Here is a 13052-nt window from a genome sequence, read left to right on the forward strand (position 1 = left end):
GTCTCATTTACATAATCAAAACTTCCCATGTACATATACAAAGGGTACTAGGAAAGTTTTGCAATACAGCTTTGTTTATTTAATTTTTTCAAAGTAATTTCCTCTACATTCAATACACCTCTCCATCCTCCGAAACCAATCTTTAAACCAGTTCTGCCAAGTTTCACTAGGGAGTAAAGCACACTTGTTGTCCCAAGCCCGTAGAAGGTCCTCATCACTGGAAAACCGCCTCCCTTTTAGCTTCATTTTCACATGCGGGAACAGTGCAAAGTCGCAGGGAGCAAGGTCTGGACTGTAGGGAGGGTGCCCGACAAGTTTCAGTCCTGTCGTGGTCAAATATTCGGTGCAGGCTTTGGCGCGGTGAGCTGGAGCATTTTCGTGATGGAGGTACCAGGTGACCATTCTTGACTTTGGCCGCAGGTTCTTCATAGATCCAATGACTTTAGGCAGGCATTGTTCAGTATACCACTTAGCTGTGACTGTCTTCTGCGTGTCCAAAACGACACGTTCCACAATTCCACTCGATTTGAAAAATACAGCTATCATTTTCTTCTTTACAGATCGGGATTTTCTGACAATTACGGGTGTGTCGTCATCATCAAAGACCCAAACTTTGTTTTGAGCCTTGGTCGGCAGATCGTAATAGTACAGCCAAGTCTCGTCACCTGTCACGATGTTGTTCACATACCGAGATTGTCCCTTATCAAACTTTTTTAACATCTCCCGGCACCAAGTCACACGTCGTGTCATCTGCTCTTCAGTCAGTTGATGCGGCACCCAGAGAGAACAAAGTTTCTTCACGTGCAAATGATCTTGCAGAATCGAACGAATTGCTGGTGCATTTAGGCCCAAAGTATCCTCTATCTGTTGTTTTCGTCACTCGCCTGTTTTCGTCAAGCATTTTCCTCACAGCAGTAACGTTTTCCTCCGTAACTGACGTTCGTGGCCTTCCCGGCCTCTCAGAATCCTCCAGAGTGAAATTTCCCCTTTGGAATTCTCTATACCACCTGAATATCGTTGTACGATGTGGACAATCATCATCTAGTGCAAGAGTCATTTCTTCTAAGCACTGGTCTATGGTTAAACCACGCACGAAATTATACCGCAAAACTGTCCTTATCTCATTTTGTGACCATGATGCCATCGCAAGCACTTTACACTCTCACTACTAATGAATAACTGAGCCCATCGACTTGGCGCGGCAGCTACTATGCACGTATGAACATGTCTCAACATGCAGCAACAAGCAGCTTCCTGTGATTCATTGTTGCGTCATATTGCAACACTTTCCTAGTACCCTTTGTATAGCAGGGGTCACCAATTAGTGGACTGCAAAAAAATTTTTTTTTTTGGACCGCGAGCTAAAGGAACCTAAATCATTAATTTTAATATTCAGTTGGATCTCCATTTAACAAACTTCTTTATGGCAAATTTCGCTATTTTTTCTGAATTTCTGTCAGTTGTACAATCATTTCTTAAGAAATTCAACATATTTTCCTCTGATTTAAATGATTAGGTACTGTACTTTCCATATAAGAAAGAAGTATTGATGGAAGAATTTAATATACAATTATATAAAAGCAATTACAATAATTATCTAGAAAAACTAAAACATCAATTCAATGAAAGGTTTGCAGATTTTAAAAAATAGGAAAATTAACACAACTCCTCATATGTCCATTTTCACTTGAATAAAATGTACTCAATGTTTGAATCAACATATATATGTGAATCAACATTTTCAAAAATGAACCATATTTTTAAGAACAAGTTTTGATCTCTGCTAACGAATAATCATCTGCGAAATTTGCTTCAAATATCAACTACAAGATTTGTTGCAGATTTTACTAAAATTATTTTAGAAAAAAGTCTTTCTCATTAATATGTATATGTACATAAATTTTAACATTGTATCTATAGTAATTACATAAATAAATACGAATGTCACCTAATATTTATTAGACGATTTATTAATTTTATTTTAATTGCAAACATGCAAATAAGGTATTTTTTTCTAATACAGACTGCAATGAAAACTAATTGATGATCCTGATATATAGCATCAATAAGAGTGATATCATATCTTCACCTGAGCCTGTAGACCTGGTTTTGTGACTTACATAAGGAATATTGCATATGCTTATCACCTTCTTTATAGTTTACTGTGCAATATAATAAAATGTTACAACAAAAACTTTTAAAAGAAAGAAATTTTGAATTAAAAAGTAGTCAGTAGTTCTTAATGCAGATTTTACTGTGATAATATCATTACTCAAGATGCAAAAGATTACCGTAGAAAAAGGGATCAAGTTATATGATGAATACGTGATTAACCCATTCAGGGATTATCCCGAGATATCTCATTTTTAGTTTTAAAAGTTATTTGGAACTACATGAAATATCTCGGGATAAAAGCAAATAATACTTCCAAATTTAGGACTAAGCGTATTTTCTTGGACATTTATCTGGCTAATTTTGCATTAGCCAGATAATGGCTTTCATTTTACTTATATTGTACAGCAATGTCAAAACAGTATTGTTCCTATGTGCTGCCAGTAAGCAAAATAAAATTTACCGTCCTAAATGCTGAATACGAATCAGTGTTAACCAATCAGAAAACAATATCGAAAAATATTTTTCCGCCCTCTTGAACTGCCACCCATAAGCGATGCTTACTCGCCTATCCACTTGCAGCAGCCATGTGTCAGAATTTAGTTAATTCACGATTATTGCTTGTGGCAGGAGGTTACTGCTTGTGCATTCCACTTGATTGTTTTCAATTTATTCATATAATGAATAGTGAAGAAGAGATTAATGACGATTCGTATAGTGAATTGGAAACTTCTGGTGAATCTGATTCTTTTTGGAATACGCGAGATAACTCAGGATAGCCAAAATGGGTTAATTACTCCCATGTATTTTCTACTAAAACATTTATAAAAAAACACAATCTATACAATGATTATCCGCATGATGCTTACTTTTAATCTGTAAAATAAAAGAAGTCGATCTTTTATGGAACATAACGGATCGACTTTGTTCCGGGAAGGGGTTAAGCACAATTTTAAGGCAAAAAAAATAAAATAAAAATAATAGAATAAGATAAATAGAATATTATAATAGATAGAATATTATAATAGAATAGAATAATAGAATATATATGATAAATTCTGATATTAATAAATGGTTTCAATAAATTGTAATCAATAATTGTGCATAATTTATTCATTATGTCATTGATTTTTAAAATTTTCAATGTGAATATGTAAAGGATAGATTATAAATCAAATAAGTGATAAAAGATGATTTTTTTTTATTTTTTTAAGATGGAATATCGAATGTTATAATTGGGATTCCACACAGAGGCCGATTAAATCTTCTAACTGGTTTACTTCACTATCCTCCTGTTGCAATGTTTCAAAAGGTATATATGAATTTTCCAATGATTTCTTTAGCAACTAAATATTGAGTAGAGGAAACAACAGATTTTTACTCTTTGGAGTATAATTTCTGTATGATTCAGAAGTCAAGGGTTTGCATAGAATTTAAATATGTAAATAGTAAGGCAAAAGAAATTCTTTGTTATACCACTGGAAACATTGTTTTTTTGACACATCCATTGTAGTTCTACAAGCAGCGATCAAAAAAGATTGATACAAATTAAATTTATAATATGAAATGTTGTTTATTGAGCTTCTCATGTTTATTCTTTTCAGTATAATCCCCATCTAATACAGTATGAGGTGTGATTGAAGAGTTTGGGGACTGACTGTATCTGGAAATTGTGGGATCATGATGAGTTGTGATATGTTCAGTGAAATATCTAGACAGAGTATTGTATAAATCGCCCCTTATATCTGCAGTTAGTTTGAATTAGTGCAGGAATGATTTTAATGAGTAAAATGTTTGATTTTACCAAGCAGCAAATTTGCATCAAATTTTGTTTCAAATTAGGGAAAAGTGCAACACAAACCTACAAAATGTTAAAAGCAACTTTCATGGAGAATACTGCCTGTCATTTGAAGATGTTTCAGTGGTTTGTGAAGTTTAAAGAGTGCTACTTGTTCATTAGCATTAATAGTGGCATATGATGCCTCCCTAGCCGAGTGGTCAGGAGCGGGAGTTCAGGCGCCTCCGTAGCCAGGTGGGAAGGAGCAGCAGTGCGTAGCACACGCTTCTTGATTAGACCGGGGTTCGAGCCCGTCACCACCAAATACGGAGGATGCGGAAAGGTCAGGGAATGACCACCGCATATTCCCGGAGCAATATGGCCTTAGTTGCTAATGCTCCTAAAAACCAAATAAACAACAACAACAACAACAGCGGGAGTTCAGTAGCACACACTCTTCGAGTAGACCGGGGTTCAAGCCCCTGACTGCTAAATACGGTCGATCTGCCAACCCGCACTGGAGCAGCATGGCAGATTATGGTCCATTTCCCTCAGCATGAATTGTTGAGGAGGCTTCCATCCTGCAGTGGATTGATAATGACTGCACTTTACCTTTTAAGTTCGTAATCTGAACAAGTGGAAGGAACCCATCAGAATTCAGCGTGCTCAACCCATTCAAGGCCTTATACACCTCAATGAGATCACCGCGCAGGTGCCTAGTCTCCAGCCACTGCAATTTGCAGAACTTAAGCCTCTCTTGGTAAGAGGATCCCTTCATTCCCCTCACCAATCTTGTTGCCCTTCTCTGTACACGCTCAAGCAAATCTACATCCTTCCTAAAATGAGGCCTCCAGACCTGTACGCAGTACTCAAGGCGTGGCCTGACCATTGGCTTATACAGAGGGACCATCACCTCCTTTTCTCTGTTAGCAAAATTACTATATATCATTGACAAAACCCCATGACCTGCCCTGGCAGCCTGTCTGCATTGCTCAGAAAACTTCATATCTGACTGCACAATTACTCCCAGGTCTTTTTCATTTTCTACCACCTTAAGTGTAGTACCACACAGTTGGTACGTTTCTCTGGGGTTACTTCTACCCATATACAGTACTTTGTCAAGGTTAAACTTCAGTTGCCATTTCCTAGTCCATCTGCCCAAATTATCTAGATCCTGTTGTAGTAGCACACTGCCATTGCTGTCATTAACAACCCTGCCAACCTTCGTATCATCTGCAAACTTTGACATTAAACCTGATATACCTTCATCAATATCATTGATAAATATACAAAACAACAGTGGACCCAACACCGAACCCTGTGGGACTCCACTAATAACATTAGTTCACGAAGAGCAGCACCCATTGATTACCACCCTCTGTCTTCTCCCACTTAACCATCCTTTTATCCATTGTAGCAACTTACTCTTAATACCATTCTGCTCCAATTTGTACAATAGTCTTCCATGCACAACAGTGTCAAAAGCTTTCCTGAAATCCAAATATATGATATCAAAATTATTCAGACAAATTTGTCAGACAAGACTTTCCCTTAACAAACCCATGCTGTGTCTGAATTATTGCTGCAGTCTTGTCTAGATGATCCTGCAATGCATCTTTAACCAGTTACTCCATTATTTTACCCGGAACAGAAGTTAAACTAACTGGTCTGTAATTACTCGTGTCATCCTTCGATTCCCCTTTGTGAATTGGGGATACATTTGCACATCTCCAGTCCGTGGGAACCTCCTCTGAGTCCAAGGATGCTCTCATAATTATGTTTCCAATAACTTTTCGATTTCTTCATAACTATGTGTTTTTTATACCATGTCCCAACCCACGTATGTGCCTTAATTCACCTGCATTTGCTTCGATTTGCATAACTCGCTGGTCGTAATGTTTTGGCTCATCAGGGCTATATATAAAGTGACCAGGTCCTTAGCATTGCAATGTGGGACATCTGGGGGGGGGGGATTTGAAAATGATGAGCAAACACAAGAGTTGTGCTTTCAAATTAAACAAAAACTTGAAATTATTCAAAAGTTTGAAAAGAGTACATCCGTTAAATCTCTAAAGAACCATTATTATGTTGGTGACCAAACCATACGCAACATTGTAAAAAATAAAGGGAATTTAAAATCAACATTGTAAAAAATAAAGGGAAGCATCGTACTGGATGCACAAGTAGTATGTGTTAAGTTTTTCGTTTTTTTCAGTGGTTAACCTTAAGTAACTGAATCGGCAGATACGGGGGCACAACTGTATGTATATATATAATTTTTTTGCTTGTGCAGTAAAAGCTTGTGGCTTCCTTGCACAATAAGGCCTATACTAATCCCAAATTTAATTGTCAATTAGGATATAGCACATTCAATGCTGTGTAAGATGACGGCTCTGAGGTTTGTAATACAGCCTAACAGTACCTGTAAGGTGATTGTAGGGATTGCTGCATCTTTTTATCCTTCCTGGATGAAGCAAATATTCAAATTAAGGAAAGATTATAAATCTTTCTTTTAGTTTGTGTTTTTACTCAGAGTAATTAAGCATTGGAACAAGATACCATTTACTGTTATAGATTTCAAAAGTTCATGCAGATATTAGTCACATTAGATAAATATTTGAAAGTAGATAAAACATAAAGATAGACATATATATATATATTTTTTTTTTTATTGCAGATGACACACAATCTTTGCTTTCTTGTATTTGTTTTGTCATTTTATTTCTAATACTACAATGGGACTTATTCTGAAATGGAAATTATGTAAATCATTCTATTTGTACCATTATAATATCAAACAGCATGAGAATAAGAATATCCACATTGGAGAAGCAACTACAGAACAACTAATATCAGTCATGTGCTTTGAGAGGTTGACGTGAGGAAGAGAAGAAAAGTTTCATCAAAAAGATCAACCTCTTTCACTAAAGATGAACTGTTCAAGAGTGTGTTGTTAGAAATGATTAGTTCCATCTGGAATAGTAGTTTGTTATTTGGTTTTTAGGAGCATTAGCAGCTAAGGCCATATTGCTCCTGGATATGCGGTGGTCATTCCCTGACCTTTCCGCATCCTCCGTATTTGGTAGTGACGGGCCTGAACCCTGGTCTAATCAAGAAGCGTGTGCTACACACTGCTGCTCCTTCCCACCTGGCTACGGAGGCGCCTGGAATAGTAGTAATAGTAATAGAGGCATGTGATGCAACAAAGCAAGCATATGAGCTTATGTAGCATCAGCCAAAAAAAAAAAAACAATTTCACACAACCATTTCCTATAAAAGTTTGTCCAGTTCCTCCTTGAATTTATTTAAGCTATGAACTTCCACAAAGACAGATGGAAGGTTGTATCAACAGTCAATCACTCATTGGTTAAAGGCAAATTTCTGCACATCTAGTCTACAACTGTCTTTCCGCAAATTAAATTTATCCTCAGGTTCGTACTTTGAGCAAGTGGAAGAATCCCATTAGAATTCAGCATTCCCAACCTATTCAAGGCCTTATACACCTCAATCAGATAACCTTGCAGGTGCCTGGTCTCCAGCCACTGCAGTTTTCAGAACTTAAGCGTTTCTTGGTAAGAGGACCCCTTCGTTCGCTTCACCAATCTTGTTGCTCTTCTCTGTACATGCTCAAGGAACTCTACATCCTTCCTAAAATGAGGCCTCCAGACCTGTACGGAGTACTCAAGGTGTGGCCTGACCGTTGCCTTATACAAAGGGATCATCACCCCCTTTTTCCCTGCTAGCAAAATTCCTGTATATCATTGACAATACCCCATGATTTGCCTTGTCAGCTTGTCTGCATTGCTCAGAAAACTTCATATCTCACTGCACAATTACTCCCAGGTCTTTTTCATTTTCTACCACCCTAAGTGTGGCATCTCACAGTTGGTACATTCCTCTGGGGTTACTTCTACCGATATGCAGTACTCTGCATTTGTCAATGTTAAACTTCAGTTGCCACTTTTCAGCCCATCTGCCCAAATTTTTCTAGATCCTGTTGCAGTAGCACACTGCCATTACTTTCGTTAACAACCCTGCCAACCTTTGTATCATCTGCAAACTTCGACACTAAGCCTGATATACCTTCATCAATATCATTGATAATTATACAAAACAACAGTGGGCCCAACACCGAATGCTGTGGGACTCCACTAATAACATTAGTCCATGAAGAGCAGCATCCTTTGCTTACCACTCTGTCTTCTCCCACTCTCACCACCCTTTTATCCCTTGTAGCAACTTACCCTTAATACCATACTGCTCCAAAAGAAAATGGGCCTGTAGTACTGGATTCCATGACTTAAGATAATAATAATACAGCACATCCTGTAGAGACAATAACTAGATTTTTAATAACTAAGTAAGTTAAGACTAATTCGTAGATTTCAGGTTAAATGAACCCCTTCTTCAGCAAGTGAATAAACGCATACAGAATACTAACAAAATACAGACATTAGAGATAAAATAAATACTAAATGAGTTGTGTGTGCTCAGTTGCGCACATGGTCACGAGATTGTGCAAACATACATTCACTGGATCAGTATTCATTGTTGGTGCACAGATGTGTATGGGACTGCTGCCAGCATTTGTCGAGTTTCAAAACTTGATTCAAAGATGGGGTGTAGCCTCGTAACATTGCAGTGATATAAGGCTTTTGGACAGCTCAATATATTTAACGATTCTAGCCAAATGCGGTGATGGTAATGCCAGGATTGGTCGATCACTTCACAGTCATGTCTGGGGTTAAGGTCATGACCAGAAATGTTCTGCGATTACGGAGTGATCAGTGTCAACTAGGTGAATCAATCTGTCAGGCTCTGCAAGGCAATCCTGAAGGCGTCTTGAGCTATCCCCTATATAGCAACTGCCACAATCATGGCAAATTATGCGGTTTACTATTCCACTACGTAGGAGAGGGGCGATGGGAGTTTTTACATTCAAGCCCAGAGAACATAAGCTCTTACCAGAGAGTTGTACGCATTCCATGCGGTACTCGCATAGGATCTTAGAAATCTAGTCTGATGTGCCCGGATAGTAAGGAATGTAGGCAGTAGGCATACTGTTGCGTGCTTATCGGGCGTTGTCATCGCCTTTGGTGATTCTCTGTACAAACAAATACATGGTACAGCTAAGGGCACCCCCTGTGAGCTCCATCATTGCTTACATCGCTATAGAGGAATTAGAGGAATGGATATGCCTGAGCCCACCTGTACCGATTACATTGTGGTACAGATATGTTGTGATATCTTCATCGTCATCCCATGTGGTTCAGAGTCAACACTGTTAGAGTACCTCAACTCTTTATTACTGTTCATCGAGGTCACTTTGGAGTTAGAAGTGAACCGGATGAACTTCTAATTCCTCCATAGCGATGTTAGTCCCTTCAATTCCTGGTTTTTCTAGTGAAGTGATGGGGCCCACGCCTGGAAACCTCAGTGTACCATAAGCCACTGTGGTGCGGGCAGTTTACTAACTAAGATCAGCCCTTGCCCCTATGCCATCTAAACAACACTGCATGCGCTCTATTCTCTCGAGCCTGGAGCCATTCCAGCTCAGAGGAAGCTAGACAAACCGAGAATTCCAGAGTAAAAGCTGACCAAGTCAATTGTGGGTACCCAACCCATGTATTAGACAGATGCTTGCTACAAGCACAAGAACTTGCGACTCATCTGAAGTCATCGTCCCCACATGACAGTATGCATGCTGCCTACATTCCTTACTATCCGGGCACGTTACACCAGATTTCTAAACTCCTACACGAGTCCCGCATGAAATGTGTACAACTCCCTGGTTCGGAGCTTACGTTCTCTGATCTCGAATGTAAAAACTCCCATTGTCCCTCTCTTACGCAGTGGAATAGTATACCACGTAACTTGCCATGATTACAGCAGTTGCTGTATAGGGGATAGCTCAAGACGCCGTCAGGATTGCCTCACAGAGCATGACAGATTGATTCGCCTAGGTGACACTGATCACTCCTCAATTGCAGAACATTTCTGGTCAATCCATCATGATCTTAACCCAAACGCGATTGTGAGGTGATCGACCAATCCTGGCACTACCATCGCCGCATTTGGCCAGAATCGTTAAATATATTGAGCTGTCCAATTGTGGCAAGGGTACAAGGCTACACCCCTTCTTTGAATCAACAGTTTTTAAACTTGACAAATGCTGGCAGCAGTCCCATACGCATCTGTGCACCCACAATGAATGCACGTTTGTACAATCTCGCAACCATGTGTGCATCTGAGCACATACAACTCATTTATTATTTATTTTATTTTATTCTATCTCTAACGTCTGTGTTTTGTTTGTATTCTGTATGCATTTATTCACTTGCTGAAGAAGGGGTTCGTTTACCCTGAAAGCTATGAATTAGTCTTAACTTACTTAGTTATTCAAAATCTAGTTATTGTATCCACTGGATGTGCTGTATTATTATTATCTGATACTTCTCCAATTGGTACAGTAATCTTCCATGTGCAACAATGTCAAAAGCTTTCTTGAAATCCAAGTATGTGATATCAAAATTATATTTTGCATCTAGTTCCTTTGTAACCACATCATAATATTTAATCAAATTTGTCAGACGAGACTTTCCCTTAAAAAAAACCCTGCTGTCTAAATTATTTCTGCGGTCTTTTCTAGATGATCCTGTAATGCATCTTTAACCGGTGACTCCATTATTTTCAACGGAACAGATGTTAAACTAACTGGTCTGTAATTACTCGTGTCACTCTTAGATCCCCTTTGTGAATTGGGGATACATTTGCACATCTCCAGTCCGTGGGGTCTTCCCCTGAGTCCAACGATGACAAAATATGCCTCACCGAATTGCAATAAGCCCTAATCAAGAGCTGATCATTATATCATTAGAACCATATAGGTGCATGTATACCAATGCTAGAAATATAGTAAATTAATTGGATGAATTTGAAGTGTTGGTCAAGACATCAAAGGCGGATATTGTTGGGATATCAGAGACAGGGTGTCACACAGATATTAGGAATGCAGAATTGGAATTTGGGGAGTACAATGTGTACAGACAGGATAGGAAGGGAGCAGGTGTTATGCTGTTAATTAAGAAAAACATAAAATCAAAAGAAGTGCATCCAGTTTATATAGATAAACAGTGCCCTGTTGAGTCAGTTTGGTTGGACATAAGCACTGTGAAAGCAAAAATAAGAGTAGGAGTGTGTTATAGGCCTAATGACTCGAATGAGTACAATGAACAATTGTACAGAGAAATAGAGTGGGCTAGTAAATCAGAATGTCTTATAATGGGGGATTTTAACTTCCCAGATATAGACTGGAACTTATGGGTTGGTCACTCGCACACTAGTAAGACTTTTGTGGATTTATTGGATGATTGTTTTCTGCAGCAGCATGTTCGAGAGGCAACCAGAGAGGGTAATACTCTTTATCTGGTTATCAGCAGTGATCATTCGTGTATTAAGAATTTGCAGATAAAGGAACCACTAGGTGGTAGTGATCACAGTGTATATATAATTACCTTCAGGGGGTAAAGGAAAGGGTTTTTGCTTCCGTAAAGGTGAGTACAGTGGTCTCAGACAGTTTTTAAATTCTGTTCAGTGGGATCAACTGATGATGTTACGAAAAGCAAATTATAAGTGGGAAGCATTCAAGCAATTAATCGTGAAAGCTACTAAAGGTTTCATACCTATTAAGAAATATTGTTCAAGGTTTAGGCCTAAATGGTTATCAATTGAAGTAATGAAACTCATGACAAAGAAGAAAAATGCATGATGCATATAAATTATCAGGCAACACAGAAGAATATGGCAGCTATAAGCTAGTCTGTAATCAAGTCACAAAGGAGGTTAGGCAGGTGAAGACAGATTACGAGAAATCTTTGGCAAAAGATACTAAGAAAAACAGCAAGGATTTCTTTACTTATATAAACTCTAAAAGGAAAGGGATGAATCTGATTGGTTTACTTGATATTGATGGTCCGACTGTTAGCATTAGCATTAGCAAAGGCACCTGATGCAAGAAAGCAAGCTTATATAGCATTAGCCAAAAAAGAAGAAAAAAAAAAAACCCTTATTTCACCCATCCACTCGCCCCAAATGTTTCTCATGTTCTGCCTTGAATCTATTTAAGCAATCAACTTCTACAACGACAGATGGAAATTTGTTCCAGCAATCAACCACCCGCTGGATAAAGGCAAACTTCCGCACATCTATCCTACAATCGTCTTTACGATTATTCTGAGCAAGAGGAAGAATCCCATCCGCATTGAGCATGCTCAAACCATTCAATGTTTTATACACTTCAATCAGGTCACCACGCAGGTGCCTAGTCTCCAAACACTGTAATTTTCAAAACTTAAGCCTTTCTACGTAAGAGCAACCCTTTGTTCCATTCACTAATCTTGTTGCCCTTCTCTGTACTCGTTCCAACAGCTTTACATCCTTCTTAAAATGAGGTCTCCAGACCTGTACACAGTACTCAAGGTGTGTTCTGACCATTGCCTTATACAAGGGGATAATCACCTCCTTATCCCTGCTAGAAAAATTCCTGTATATCATTGACAAGATACCATGAGCAACTCTTGCAGTCCGTCTGCACTGCCCAGAAAACTTCATATCTGCCAGCACAATTACCCCCAGGTCCTTTTCATTCTCTGCCACTGTCAGCGTGGTACCACAGAGTTGATAAGTTACTCTGGGATTACTGCTTCCCATATGTATTACTTTACATTTGTCAATGTTAAACTTCATTTGCCACCTCTCACCCCATCTGCTCAACATTTCTAGATCCTGTTGCATCGGTGTACTCTCCTTAGTGTCATTTACAACCCGGCCAACCTTCGTATCGTCTGCAAACTTGGACATTAAGCCTGATATACCATCATCAACATCATTTATAAATACATAATACAACAGGCGCCTCCGTAGCCAGGTGAGAAGGAGCAGCAGTGTGTAACATACGTTTCTTGATTAGACCGGTGTTCGATCCCATCACCACCGAATAGTGAGGATGCGGAAAGGTCAGGGAATGACCACCTCATATTCTCGGAGCAATATGGCCTTAGTTGCTAATGCTCCTAAAAACCAAATAAACAAACTAACAGAAAACAACAGTGGACCCAACACTGAACCCTGAGGGACTCCACTAATAACATTAGTCCATGAAGGA

At 38.8% G+C, this 13052-nt stretch overlaps 1 protein-coding gene across 4 annotated transcripts in view; it reads left to right on the forward strand.

Moving 5' to 3' along the window:
* The window catches only part of LOC150084832 (2-oxoadipate dehydrogenase complex component E1), a 608625-nt gene that overhangs the window by 197568 nt on the left and 398005 nt on the right, over nucleotides 1-13052 (forward strand). For all 4 annotated transcript variants that reach the window (XM_090376637.1, XM_090376633.1, XM_090376636.1 and 1 more), the window contains one exon: nucleotides 3327-3424. In XM_090376637.1, coding sequence (XP_090232763.1) covers nucleotides 3327-3424 — 98 coding nt within the window. The remainder of the gene's footprint in view (nucleotides 1-3326; nucleotides 3425-13052) is intronic.

Source organism: Mastigoproctus giganteus, chromosome 6 (genome assembly GCF_048544385.1).
Source record: "Mastigoproctus giganteus isolate SK-2022 chromosome 6, ASM4854438v1, whole genome shotgun sequence".
In the NCBI taxonomy this organism is placed as follows: Eukaryota; Metazoa; Arthropoda; class Arachnida; order Uropygi; family Thelyphonidae; genus Mastigoproctus; species Mastigoproctus giganteus.